Raw genomic sequence first — 14,496 nt, forward strand, 5'->3', positions numbered from 1 at the left:
GAGTGTGTGAAAATTGGAAAGCAAAAGGGTGTTGGTACTGGGAGCCTTTTTTTTTATTATTAAATGTATGCATTTTCCAATAAATTCAAGGAAACAATCTTGAAATAGAAAAGGAAAATAAGTGTCAAAATACAAAAGAATAAATACATTCTATTCTTTTCCATAAGTCCACAATAAGGGATCCAATAAATATTAAGGAATAAACCCCTATGGGAACTTGAGGGGAAAAAAAAGTATAAATACAGTGAGTACAAAAACCAATACTTGGGGTACTCGACCTTCTGAGAGAGGAACAGGCTGCAAGACCAATTTATCACTCGGACAAAAGGCTAACTTGAGGAGGAGTAACGAGTACACATGACAGACTCTTATATGCAACAAGGCATTTGCATGGAAATTTCAAAACAAAGCCCCAGTCTGCAAAACCCTGGGTCTCATCAAAAGAAATTGATGTCTCCTCTCTGCGTCTGCTGGAAAACGTCAGGGTATACCCTGATAGTGAGATGAAAAAAAGGCTCAAGACCGTGCTTAAAAAATAATCTCAAACACCCAATCACGATCGAGTTCAAATGCAAAGGTGACCACCATCGTGGCCGCCTGTACCAGGGCAGTATCTGAAGTTCCCAGCAATTGAGATACATCCAAGTTTGGAGTTAAATGCTCATGGCATGGATCTCCTCCTTTCTTCTTAAATGGGGGCAAATAATATGTAGATAATGGGGTTACTGCTGCCTCAGGAACCTTGACAAGTTCCAAAAGACATTTCTTGAGCAGGTCCTTTGCTGACATTTGGGGAAATTTGTGAAACGAAGATTTTTCCTGTGGAGTACGGTTTCCAGATTCTCAAGTTTGTTCAGAAGCAATTGGTTCTCTTTTAGCAACAGATCTTGAGTGGGCTTCAAACTTTAAATACCCTGTTTAACTTCCACTATTTCTTTTTGAAAAAAAAAAAAACTTCAGATTTTTCCAGTGCCATTACTTTATTTTCAATGATATTCACTCTGTCAAAAACAGATTCAATTGCAAAGTTATAGAAATTCCAAGATTCACTGTAGCCTCCCAGATGGAATCAAGAGTAATCAATTGAGGTCTTCCCAGGACAGGAAGAGAAGTTTCTCAAAGGGCTTGTGGCAGGGGTAGACACACGTTCAGCTGGGATCTGTTGGTGAACCGGCATTAGCCTTGACAGGGCCATCTCTAGCATCTCCTCCAGCACTTGCAGGGTGTCAGTATCTCCAGCACAAGCCCCCTCCCGATAGGCCATCCTGGTCTCTGGAAGTAGCAAAGTTCACTGGTGGAGCCCTAACGATCAGGGAGAGAGAGAGGCCGACAAGTCTGGGGGAGAAACCGGCGACTCCTTCCCCAATTCCCCACAGTGAACGTGAGCATCCATGGGGCCCGAAGCAGAGGAATCCAGGAGGACCGCAGGGTAAGTCTTCTGTTTTGCCCTGTGTTTTCAGGCCGTGTGCAGCATTGATGAAAGGCAAAAAGAGTTTCAAAACAAGAAGGAAAAAATGCCAGGGCTCATGCAAAATGCTCAGTGGCAGCCATCTTGGACCCTCCATTGCTCAACATCCGGTACTGAGAGCCTTTCTGAAGCTGGTCTGGTATAGTCAAGGATTGCTCTCATTGATGAAACTGGTGAGCTGTTCCAATACTACGCTTCTACTACTTTGGTTAATCGCAGACTCCTCTTTGCCATTTTTAAGTGGATAGCAGTGAAGGGTTGGCATTGGCTTTTTTTTTTTTTTCAGTATTGGCCTGATCCAGGCTTGCTTCTCAGGCTTTCTTGAATTCAAATATTATTCTTGCCTTCACCACCTCCTTGGGAAAATGGATCCATGTGTTCACTGCCCTTTTCGGTGAAGAAATACAGGGAGATTCACTCGAAAGAGGCCCCGAATATTCTGTAATAACTCTCACTAGGACGAAGCAATCTGAACGAAACAACGTGCAATGTGCTCCTCAGTATACGGAGCTTCGAACAAGCTGGGATGCCCCCGTGTCGGAGCGATGAGGGAGGTGCCGGACAGCCATTGTGATATTTAACCTCCATTTGCAAGATGGAGCAAGGTGTCACATCGGCAAAGAGCATAGCAGAAACTGAGTCCTTTTTCTGCAACAGGATAATTTCAAAGGGGCTTTGGCCACCACAGTTGCTGGATCTGACACCACCTGACGTCTTCCTTTGGGATATGCTCACACTGTGGAAGATTTGAAGGAAACCATCCAACATGAAATTGATGCTATTCCCCCTGATATGCTCGCAGACACGTTCAGGAACAAGGAGCGCCGCGTCGAAATGTGTCTGGCGGAAAATGGCGATCACTTCCAGCATCGCATGTAATACAAAACATTGCATATACGTCGAGGTATGTAGCGTAATTTTTTTGTTCAGATTGCTTCATCCTAACGGAAGTTACAACAGAATATTTGGTGCCCCTTTCGAGTGAATCTCCCTGTATCTTCTAATGCTACTCCCAAGTCCTTGTATCATGACCTTTTCTTCTAGGATTTCCCTTCAACTGAAAAGAAATGCTTTGTTCAGTTCCCCTCTGAGTGCGGCTTCACCAGTGCTGCCTTAATGGGACACAGCATCCTGATAAAAGGAGATAGAAAGATGGATGCACAGATATGTTTTAGCCCTTAATGCAGACCTCATATACTGTGTTTAGTTATTTTATGCTTTTTTTTTTTTTGTCTGTGATAGCCCTGGTTTTTATTGCTCATATTTAGTCTTTATTCAGATCAGCCCTCTTTCCTAAAAAACCTCTTTCTGGCGGTAGTAATGGAGGTGTTTAGACTAGTGTTTACCCAACCCTCTCTTAGAGACACACCTAGCAAATTAGATTTTTACAATTGCTACAATGAATATACGTGAGAGATTTGCATAGCCTGGGGCTCTAGTATATGGAACTCTATCTCATGCATCTTCATTATGGATATCTTGAGAACCCAACTGGAAATGAGATCAGCATGCGGGAAAGTGAAAAAGAGAAACCAAAACTACCCTAATTACAAAAAATTAAAAAGCTCAGAAGAGGTAGGAAAGTGTTTTAATTTTCAGTTTTTAGTGACTGGAATAATTCTGCATTAGATAAGGGTCTTCTGCTTGTGTGACAAAGGAGAGCTATTCTGCATGTAGGGATCTGTGCTTGTGTATTTCCAGTAAAAAGTGTAGTGGTGTTCTAGGGCCCAGTGTGATATTTGCAGTGCTATCTTTGCATAGGTAGGGTTGTTGCTATTTGAATTCTGGGAGTTAGTGCTATTATGGTATGGTAGATTTGATATATGGCTTCTTCATGTCTCTCTTGCAAGGTTTTGTTATTTTGCAAGATGTCTGGCAGTGGAGGGATGTTGTGTTACTGATACTGAGGTGATAACATCATTTGAATATATATAATTTTTTTTATGGTGAGTTAAAAGGGGAAATATCCTAGCTCTGCTTTGTGCCTGTTGCTGGGTAGTGGTAGTGGATAATTGAGGAAGGGGTGGGGGGGGGAGTAGCAATAGGGTCTTGGATTTTGGTGGTAGAATGGGGGGAGAGTAGGAACTTAGACTGAGGATTGGAAGGAGATTGGATAGGGTATGTTAGTTGCAAGATGGTAGAAGCAAGGGGAGAAGTGAGGAGGTCAGATAAGGAAGTGGAAAGCCTGTTACGTTATCAAACTGTGGAGGTGGTGTGAGTGGTTGGAAGGATCTCTGGCCTATGCCCTGGACCTATTAAGTATTAAGTAACGCCCCCCCCCCCCCCTGCAAATGTGTCATGGATTCAAGATATCCTAAATGAATATACATGAGAGATTTGCATGCACACTGCCTCAGATGTATGAAAATCTGTCATGCATGTTCATTATATTATTTGGCTAGGGTCGGGCAGCTAAGATTTAATGCTAAAAAAAAAAAAGGGGGGGGGGGGTCATGCATTTGTCCGGCAAAACCCTAATGCCCAAATTTTCAAAGGTCCGCTCACGTAAAATATAGGGATCACGTGCATGGCGGGGCTTTGCGCGTAAACTTCGCTACACGTAGAAGGGTCGGGCCTCCCATGGGCGCGGGCTGGCAGGCGTCCGTAACTTGCTTCTGCTCCAGAGGAGCAGTAAGTAGAAAAAAAAATGGGGGTAGCTAGGTAGGTGTTAGGGGTCGGGGTGGAGAGGGAACTTCCCTTCTCGGCTGCTCCTTAATTGGAGGGAACTGGGGGAGGCCCGCTTGTGTCGCCATGCGTATCTCGGGAAAATTCACCCCCCCAGACCCCTGCAGACTCCTTTTAAAATTGACCCCTTCATGATCAGTATGGTACGGCAGGTGAAACTGTGCCTATAAAACAAGAGCGGGATCTGCGGCTGCTCGGGTTTGACGAGCTTAAGGTGGCCAAACCAGTAGGATGATGCCAAAAGGCAGGAGGCTGCTTGAATGCATAGAAAGAGGAATAGCCGGCAGGCAAAAGGATCCGATATTGCTTTTGTCTCAATCTCGTTTTGAGTTCGCTACACAGCCCTGCAGCCTGTACCTGTGGAAGGATATAAAGCAGATGCTCCAAAGGGCAACTGTCTTCATTCTAAAGCCGATGGGAGCTAATGTTAAAATCTAAATATGTATGCATAGACATTTAAATATTTATACTTGTTATTACTCGGGTTTACTCCCTGCCTTTTTGAGATGGAGTTCATTCAAAGCAGAGTACAGCAGCGTAGAATAATTGTTTACAAACGGGTCTCTTACAGCTTCACATTACGAAGGTGTAAAATGTAAAGAGCTGTATCAACACGTTACGCCTCAACAGTAAATAAGTTGTAGCGCACGATCTCATTTTAAATAAAGCAAGAACCGTGACTAAACTCTACCACTACCATCACACTAGAGCCTAACTCGACACTAAAAAGCGGCAAACCCACAAATCGTGCTGCTTGCCAGCCAGTTTCCCCATACTGGCTGTAGCTTTGGGTTCCAGGGTGAGCAGTAAAGGCCTGGTCCAGGCAGGCAGGCTTGCTTCTCTTCTTGAAGGGAGAATAGTCCTGGAGTTTGGGGAGGGAATTTCTGAGGGCAGGTGTTGCTCCTATGACGCTTCTATTGCAGGTATCTGTTTTTGATTTCATTTATCGAGGCTCTGCGTGAGGCTCTTCCTGATCTGAGGACAGCTATCCCGATAGCATTTTTCTCTAGCAGTTAGGTTTGTTTCCTCTTGAAGCCTTGAAATGTAAATACCTCAAAGGAAATAAATGCAGAGGAGGTGACGCTCTTGCAATGGAAAGGAGGGGCCATGAGCTGAGGACTCGGGAGTAATTTAAAAAAATATTTCTCTATAGAAAAGGGTGATTGAGGCATGGAACAGCCTCCCTCTCAAGGTGATGGTGGGGGGATGATAAGGACCGTGTCAGAATTCAGGCACCGAGGCTTTCTGAGGGACAATGCTGAGCAGGAGCTGTAGATGGGCTTAAGCCTCTATCTGCCATTGTGTAACATTTTCAAAGTATAACCACCCAAGTTTGCACTTCTCTAGGCCTACTGCCCTCTTGCCTTCTGTATTGCCCCTGCTCTTTTTGTCATTTGGAAACTGCCATCTGTTGAAAGATTAGGCTTTCTGCTAAATTTTGGTTTTATTTTCTGAAGATCTGGGCTTTGATTTTTTTTTTTTAGATGATGAAAATGGGCGGTTGGCTTTTCAGTTTTGACGTCTTTAAAGCCCATTTTTATTGTACACGGCTTTGATTTCTGGAAAAGTCAGTTTATTAAATGAAATTACCATCGTTAGAGTCTGTGGTACGTAAAAACGTATTAGTATACAGCCTGACAGGTGTTGTCCTTCCTGTAAGGGCCTGTATCCTACAAGCCTGGACAGAAGTCAGGGCTACATCTCCGGCTGCTGAATCGAAACATTTTCACGAATGCAAACCACTGAACAATAAAAGTGAGGCAGGTTCCCTCTTCTGGCTGCAATGACGGCAGCTCTTGGGCCATTGCTTAACCCGTTTAGGCCTGCCGTATTGAAGAGTTGTTCGCATTGTACATGGCTAGTCAAGTACGCGCCTATCTTCTGCTCTGCTATTAAAATAAATGCATACCCGACTCCGGTTCCCCTCGTGTCCTTTCATGCAGCCTCTGATTTTGCAGGAGGTGATGAGGGCGGTAAGTCCCACCGGGAGCACTGAAGCAGGAGCAGCACGAGCAGCACCAATCCCCTCCTCCCCGCCGGATGCCGCGTGCCCTCGCCAGAGCCTGCGCACAGCCCCCGGGCGAGGACTGCTGGGCGCACGCGCTCCCGGGCCTCCTGCCGCGTGCCAGAAGGGGGAGCATGCATTGCACTGAGTGTGGGGTAGGGGGCTTTGGACTGTAATCTGTGCGTCTTGGGTCTCGTGGCTCAGGAGGAGGAGGAGGAGGTATGTTCTTTTACTGCCACTTTCCATTTCCCGCACGTCACCAAGCCCCCCCCCCCCCCCCCCTCCTCTCTGGAAGGAAAACAGCAGAATCCCGCTTTCAGCGCTCTCCCTCTGGGCAGGGCTGGCCGCAGACGTAAGCCTATGCTGCATGCACTGGCGAGAGAGCAAAGCAACGCAGAAAATAGCCATGCAACTTATCTCTCAGGGGTGCAATTTATGCATCCCCTCTCTCCAAAAAAAAAATAGAGCATGCTAACCCGAGTAGTGCCATGGACGTTTTGTAGCCTGCACATTTAAAGCATAAGAACGGTGGCAGAGCTTGTCTTGCTGTCTAAAGATGCGAGAAAGGAAATCGGAAAGCATCTGGTGCTCCCTGTATTTGAAACCTGGAGCTGCCAGCCTCGGCCTGTGCATCTGGTGAGAGGAAGGGGCAAGTAAAGCCTGGGCCCCACTCTGGCATGATCCTTTATTTATTTAGTTATTAGAACTTTTTTTGTTTGGTGGAAAATTCTCAAATCAACCCACATGAAAATTAAGAACCTGGAGCCAGGACCACGCAGCGCTGGGTCAAAGGTGGTGGTCTGAGCCGGACCTGCCTTTGGTAGGGAAAAGCAAGAGTCCAAGGCCGTGCAAATCCTGGGCGTGGAGCCTGGGGGCCGCGCTTGATGGTGGTCTCTGGCTCTTTGTGCTGGGGGCCAGTCCTGCCCTCTCCTGGCACCTTGGCGAGCCCGGGAGCCAAAAACAAAGCAGAGCTCCCCCGGCTGCTGTCACCCAGAGACCCGAGCCAGGGCAGGCTCTGCCGCAGGGGACTCCAGGAATGAGTTCTGGGCTAACTGAAGCGGCAGAGATCTCTCTCTAATGGCTTTCCGGAGCCTTCTCTGGCAGATCTGAGCCCGATTCTCAATTCCGAAAGCCGGCCTGAGAAAAATGACCGCTGTAAGAGGGCTTAGGTCCCTGGCCTGCCTCAGTCAGATGTAGAGAGCGGGGGGAGGGGTCGTGTGAATGCCCCCCCAGTCTCAGGCGTTTCTTCTCCCAGGCCCTTCCACGTTCACCACCCCAGACGGGGGACAGGACGTGGATTCGTGCCGGGCTTTAATCCGGATTCACTTTGCTTCCTGTTCACACTGTAACGCCGATTTCAGATGCTGCCCGGGAAACTGGCCCCAGATTCGCCCCGTTTCCCTTCTCGTGTGGGGTTGCTTATTTCAGCCTCCCCTGCTCCCTGGCGTGGAGCTGCCTTGCAGGGTCAGAGCTGCATCCCCGGCCGGGGAGCTGGGGACGGGCCCTCCGGGCTGAGATTACCCGAGGGCTGCTCTGGGAACATGGAAATGACCCCCGAAGGACTCTCCCTTTCTGGCTGCACTTTCACTATTGCCAGGGACCTTCCTTTTCCGTTTTTATTTTATTTTTCATGACAATTTCAATGCCACCAGGAAAGGTGGTGGAAATGGCTTTCCCACTGACTGTCTTGTGTTTTACCTTTGAAATCCCCTGGGGAGATAAAATCAAATCGGGAAAGGATGGTCCCTGACTATGAAACGTGCTGACCGAAAGTGGCAGGGTTTAAACGCCCTAACCCTGCATTTAAATCATCAGAAGAGCACGGGGGGGGGGGGGGGGGGCAGGTATGTGCGTGAATAAGGAAGGGGCCTTGAAGAAGCGCCTCAGCCGCTGCTGGGCAGAGCGGGGATTTCCCCTCCCAGCGGACAGGCGAGGCACCGCTGGAGTGCACCGCTGGAGTGCGGGCTCCAGCTGCGGCCGCACCCAGCTGTGAGCCAGGACGGGCTTTCGCTTTCGTTTCTCGCTCCTCTGCTCAGTTTCTCTTCTCCCCTCTGTCGTTTCCCAGGAGGACGAGGAGCTCCGGCCGATCCGCTCCGCGGGCTGAATGCTGAGGGGGACGAGAGGCGCTCGTTGCAGGATAAGAGGGGGCCCGCCATGCCGAGGTTATCCCGCAAGGAGATGGTGGAGGCGGGGATGCTCTTCTGGCAGTTCCTGCAAGACACCGGGAGGGCCGGAGTGAGCAGCAGGGGAGAGCTGAGGACCATCTACGAGGAGGAGTTCAGAAGCAGGTAAGGAAGCCCTGGAGCTGTGCGGCTCCGCCTGCCTCGGGGGGGCTCCTCACTGGCACAGCAATAGCCCAGCACAAACCCATGTGGAGACGCTGATGACCCCCCCCCCCCCCCCCCCATCAGACTGCCGAAGGGGAGCTGAACACCTAAAGAGCTGTTTGTTTCCTTCCTTTAATTATTCAGTTGTATTTTTATTATAAATTAGGTCTTTACTGAATGGAGAATCCCCTCTGGGTAAGACATTGCTCATTTAATGAGGGGCGGGGGGGGGGGGTGGAATTACCTGCCATTGGTTTTCTATACGGAAAGATTGGCTTCTATAACTTGATAAATGAACTCTCTGCAGGTTCTGACCCCTTCTTATTGGATCAGTGTAGGAATTAGAGCTTTCAGGGTCCAGCGCTTCTGCCACTGATTAGTCCAGCAACCTTATGCCCGATTGCCTCAGATACCCACTTAAGACTGGCAGCTCTCTGGAGCAGGCACTTATGTGCCGTTTGTTGTAAAGCATCCTCCCTCAGATGCGTCTCATGCATGTTCATTGTGGATCTCCTGACTTGTGCCTTTCGAGGATCGGAGCTGGCTACCCCTGCACCAACTGAACACGCACTTCTGATCAGCTTTTGAGAGCCTCGCTCCCTTCAGGAGTCACCCATGAAATGAAAGATAACTGCACCGTCAATCCTTGGCTTTTTGAGGTAACTGCCTGCCTGCTGCCCCCGCTGGAAAGCCAACTTTTCTGGTCTCCATGAGACTGAAGCCTGTTGCAAAGCTAAGACTGATTATCTCTAGCTAAGGGTGAGCCAGGAAAAGAGAGCCAGAGAGGCTCAGCTCCCGTCAAGGTCAAGGGCGGCTCGCTGAGGGGGAGGAGGATGGGACCAGGCTGGTCTCAGGCTCCATGCACTGCAAAAGAATGGGGGAGGGGGTTGTCTCTTATCTGCAGGGAACGTCTCGCCGAGTGCCATTGTGCTAACCAGGGCGCTTCTTTTCCCAGAGGAATTTTCCAGGCCCTGCCTGGTGAGGGCACATGTGTCATGGATAGCAAATCCCCAGCCAAGCACTAGCAGCAATAAATGTATATATTCCCGGTTTCTTTGGGGTTTGAGCACCTCCTGCACGTTGAAGACAGTGCAACTCCATCTTCCCTGCTTTCCCCAACTCCTAACATGAGATACTAATTAATAAGTAGGTACACCAGCAGCAGTTTACACAGAGATTACTAACCCGAGTAACGTAAATATAGGCAAGTCAGGAGCAAGACTGAAAGCACGGTGTTGTGTTTGTGGCATTGTGGACCCTTGGTCGCTCTGGAGATGACTCCGCCCATGGGGAGGGGCCGTGGGGAACCACAGTGATAGGCTAAACTCAGATAGCAGACACGGGATGAATGGAAGGCTTTATTGTACTGCTGTAGATAGATGGTGTGAAGCAGGAAGGTAAGGCACTGAGGTCCGCGAGGTGCCAGTACGTTCAACAGTCTCAGATTTAGAATCTCACCCGGATTTTCAAGATAGGTGGGAACCCGTAATGCCGAGCCTGGTGGGTGGAGTGGGAGCACCGGATCGTAGAGGTACTCACAGGAGTGTAGGCGTCTTCCTGTAATGAGATGGTGGGACCGATAGTCCATGGTGCAGGATACATAGACTGGTAGGCCCTCCAGGAGCGAGTATCTGGTAGTCCGGTGATCCTGAAATGAATAAAGAGAGAGAGACCCCCGAGGAGCGGTTGTCCAGTTAGTAGAGGCCCCGAAGGGTGGTTGGAAGCGAGAGACTCCCGAGGAGCGAGAGACCCCCAAGGAGCTTCTAAGGGAGCGAGGCCCTGGAGAGTAGAGCGGCGTCTAAGCGTGCAGCTTAGAGCGGTCAGAGTAGCCAAACCGAAGTCCTTGCTAACTCAAAGGTGGTAGCGAAGCGGAGGCTTTAAATTCCTCGGAGGTATTGACGTCATGCGGTGGGGACGCCCCCGAGGTTCCCGCCATGACTTGTATTTGAGCGTAGGAGATGTGCGCGCTCGTGCCCTAGGAGGGCACGGGAATGAGCATGGCGGACTGGGACGCCCATGCTGAGCTGGAGACACCAAGACACTCGGCACCGGAGGCAGCCATCTTGCCCAAGGAGGAGGAAAAGGGAAGAAATGGTCGCAGCCGTCTGCGACCGACGGACGCAACACACAGATTGGATTATAAGGGGCAAACAAGACGTTACCTGGTAAAAGTTATACACGCGTCCCTGCTGGAAATGTCATGGTGCTTGGGGATTTCATTTGCTGCTGCCGCTTCTCCCCTGCCTCTGCCTCCTTCTCCTCCCCCTACCTGCTTGTCCCTTTGCATCTCTCAATCAGCAGGAGGAGAGGATGCTTACCTGCAGGGCGGAGCTGCTGGCACATGGCCCTGAATGTAATCCTGTCTGCAAGGTGGAACATAAATCAAATAAAAGTGTAACATAACATAGCATAACAAATATATGTAATAACGAAGGACTCCACACAATACAAGACATCATTACCATACAATAATGAACATACATCAGTACAATAGTTTACCATTTTGGCCTCTGGAGGGTCACCTTTTCACTGAGGATGGCTTTAGGTGAGCTACATCCTGCTCTTAGTCCAGGAGGGCACTGCAGTGTCGAACCTGCCTTTGCTAGCCGAAAGCAAACAGGGCCACCCTGAAGAAACTTCATGAGAAGTGCAGGAGGAATAAGGCTGAGTCCCCACCCAGAGCATCTCTCTGCTGGGATGGCATAAGGAAGCTTGTCCCGTCTAGAGCTGAAAGATCTGGCGCAACCGGTAATAAACGTATATCAAACAGCAGAGTTCACAGCTCTGGGTCACATGTGTAGGGTTAGTCCGGTAAAGGGCTCTGCTGGTTGCTCCTTATTTCTATGAATCCAAGGAATAGGGTGACCACCTTAGTTTAGTCAAGATGGGAAGTGCACAAGGTGGCACCAGAGATAAAGGAGCTTTTACTACTTCCCCTGTAGTAATTAAGGTTTTCAGAAAACTCCCCCTGCAGACCTAATTACTGCTCCCTTAGTTATGGTTTCCGTCTACCATGTATGCAGACTTCTAGAAAGCAGTTAAAAAACATGGCTCTTCAGACATGCTTGCACTGTATTGCTAGGTGTTGGATAATTATTCAAACACGGATTATTGAATAAGCAAGATTGCTTGTTATGGATTTATTTTAGTTGATTTTATGTACTTTTAGCTGTCTTTTATTACTTAAGATTTTTATAGCCTGAGTACTTTCAGATTTTTGTATTTTTTATGATTTGTATCTGCTTTTATTTAAGATTTATACCGCAGAAGTAGAAATGAGAATACTTCATGTATTTGTACATGTTTTATGTTGAATTGATTTTGAATATGTTGAAACCCTCCTTGAACTATGTGAGTTGTATGGGCTAGCAATATTACAAACAAATATCTGTTGTGAATTTTAGCTGGTATTGAGGTCTTGAGGATTACCTTGCATAGAATACAGGGGAGCTGAGCTGAGCTGCCTCTAAGACGGTGACCTTGACAGCTCTGCATCAATCTCCTGCAGCAAAACTTACCCCTTGACACTGAAAACCTTTAATTGCATGCAGGGAGATAGATGTTCTGATAAGATAACATTTAAAAAACAGCTAATGAAAGGTGAGATAGAAGTGTCTACAGAGTCATAAATGGCACCTACCCCTCAGGACAGGGTTCTCTGAATTTAACTTTATGCAGTGAATAAGTTACTAAATGGCTCCCAGTCCACAGGGTTCAAGCTGACCCAGTCCTGGTTTTGCCCTGTTGCACACATGGGTTTGTATTTCAGATTGTTTTAAGGGACATCCAAACTACAACTCCCTGCATGCAGTGGGGCAGGGCTGGCTCAGCCTGTCCCTGATGACCTGAGTCCTAATTAGTGGGCGGGTTCCTATAAATGGCTCCAGGTGAGCAGGGGAAGGCTGAACCAATTTGGATTTTGTCCTCTGTATCTATGGATTTGGTGGGGGTTGGTTGTTTTTTTTTTTTTTTTGCTTTTGAGTCTCCACTAAACATTATGCAGGGGGCTGTGTAAGCCTGCAATTCTTCTAGATTTTTATGTTTTAGCATCGCTGCCCAGGTCGGCTTCTTACTGCCTAAAAAATAAAAAGTACTTCCCTCCCCCCATGTTGTGCCCCTCACATTCTCTTTTGTACTGATATTTAAATGTCCTGAGGAAACCCAGAGCCAGCCCTTCACGGACCTTTTACTGAGCTCAGCTTGAGGTGAGTGAACCATCCTTTTTAACTCTTCCTACCTGGATTTTTTTTAGATAATTGAATGGTGAGTGCTGGGCACATGGACAGTGGGTACTAGAGCTGAGACCTTGCCAGTTCCCTCTGTCACATGTTTCACACGTGTGTGGATGCTGCTGATCTCGCCTACGTGTGCTCTTTACCCCCGTGTGGGGTTTTCTGCTTCTCTTGGTGAAATTGGGCACTGGGAGTCCCAGAGTGCACCCTGGTCAGGGCCAGCAGTGGCTTAGGCCTGTCTCTCTCCACCGATTCCTCTTTAGTGCAAAACTTTGACTCCCCCCAACTATTTTTTCCTCCCATAGTAGTTCTTGTGAGAATTATTGTAACTTATCAAAATCTATCAGAATACCCCTCCCAAGGCTGGAAAACGTGTGTTTTCCAGCCTTGGCCCTCCTAAATCTGCCCAGGTATGACCTAAAGAGCCAGATCATCCGTGGTGTGTGGGGAGAGCGCGTGGTTGTTTCTAAGGATACCGGGGACAGGACTGACCTACTGCCTCCCTCCTTAGTACTGTGGGGAAATGTGCTTGGCCTGCTTCCTACTTAATGAATTGGTGGCACCTGATCTTGGCTTCTTTGGGACAAGCAGTACAAAAGTACTGGTTCTGGGGCAGCACAAGCCTGAAAGTAAAAAAAAACAAACAAACTGGGGGAGAGGGTGGACTTTACCCTTTGTACCTGCATTGTAGGGAAATCTGCCGTATCGTATGATGATGGCTCTCTTTGCATGGCTGTAAAATCTCTGTAATGCAGGGATGGCCCATGCTAGTCCCCTTGAGTCACAAATGAGCCGATTTTCTCCACAATTAATATGCATGAGAGAGCTTTGCATATAAGGAAGGCGGTGCACGGCAATCTCTCCCATGCACATTCACTGCAGAGATGCTGCAAACTTGGCCTGTCTGTGGCCACCCCTGTTATAGTGGAAGAGACCCCTGCTGTTGTTTAGGTAGTGGCCTCATTTGGGGTTAATTCTGCCCTGTGACGTGGGTGAAGAATTGGGCGTTAGAAGGCAGGGCATGGAGATGGGTCTGAGTGATAGAGGAGAGAGCCTGCTTGCCCCTGTGCTGGATTAATGGGATACACAGCTGGATCCTATCCCCTCCAAGTTAAGTGTCTGGCTTTAGTAATTTATAAGAATAAACGTGTGACTTGACTGGTAGGAGCTTCATGACTCTGGGCTTATCTGAGAGTGACTGTGCACCTACTGGGCTGCTCCCTTGTATGGGTGTAAGATTGTGGAGGTCTGTGGGAGGTTTATTTTTTTTCCCCTGATGGTTCCAGACTTGTCCTGGGAGAGCACTTTCCCACGCCAGACTGATGGAATTTACATATGATTATCCATGACAGATTAGCATGCACTATTCCACTGTGTGCAAATATCTCAATGCATTTTGATTGGGTTTGAGGACAGGTTTGGGAAATGCTAGCGTGGAGACTAGTCCATAGTAATAGGAGTCTGCCGTGCAGGTAAAACCAGGACTGGCCCAGCCTGTACCTCTTCTGCAACCATTGGCCAATCCAGTAGGGCGAGGGGGGGCTTCCCAAACCTGTCCAGGATAATCCTAATGAATTGGGTGAGACATCTGCAGCCTCTTCTTTCACAGCTCGCTCTGTGGCTTTCTTCAGTAAGGGTCTGACTCATCACAGCATGAGAAAATAAAATAAACTCCACTGGATTCAGCAGGGCTGTAAAAAGATGGGGACTTGCTCTGCTTTGAATACAGGCGACCTATGTTACCAGTCTTCCGATGGCTCGGTGGCTGTAAATGATTCA

At 48.2% G+C, this 14,496-nt stretch overlaps 1 protein-coding gene across 1 annotated transcript in view; it reads left to right on the forward strand.

The window, feature by feature from the left end:
* Positions 1-6,358: 6,358 nt before the first annotated feature.
* The window catches only part of MOV10 (Mov10 RISC complex RNA helicase), a 34,886-nt gene continuing 26,748 nt past the window's right edge, over positions 6,359-14,496 (forward strand). Inside the window, exons 1-2 of the mRNA XM_029572281.1 lie at positions 6,359-6,377; positions 8,224-8,446. Of these exons, the coding sequence (XP_029428141.1) occupies positions 8,313-8,446 (134 nt within the window). The 5' untranslated portion in view covers positions 6,359-6,377; positions 8,224-8,312. The remainder of the gene's footprint in view (positions 6,378-8,223; positions 8,447-14,496) is intronic.

This window comes from Rhinatrema bivittatum, chromosome 12, assembly GCF_901001135.1.
Source record: "Rhinatrema bivittatum chromosome 12, aRhiBiv1.1, whole genome shotgun sequence".
Lineage (NCBI taxonomy): Eukaryota > Metazoa > Chordata > Amphibia > Gymnophiona > Rhinatrematidae > Rhinatrema > Rhinatrema bivittatum.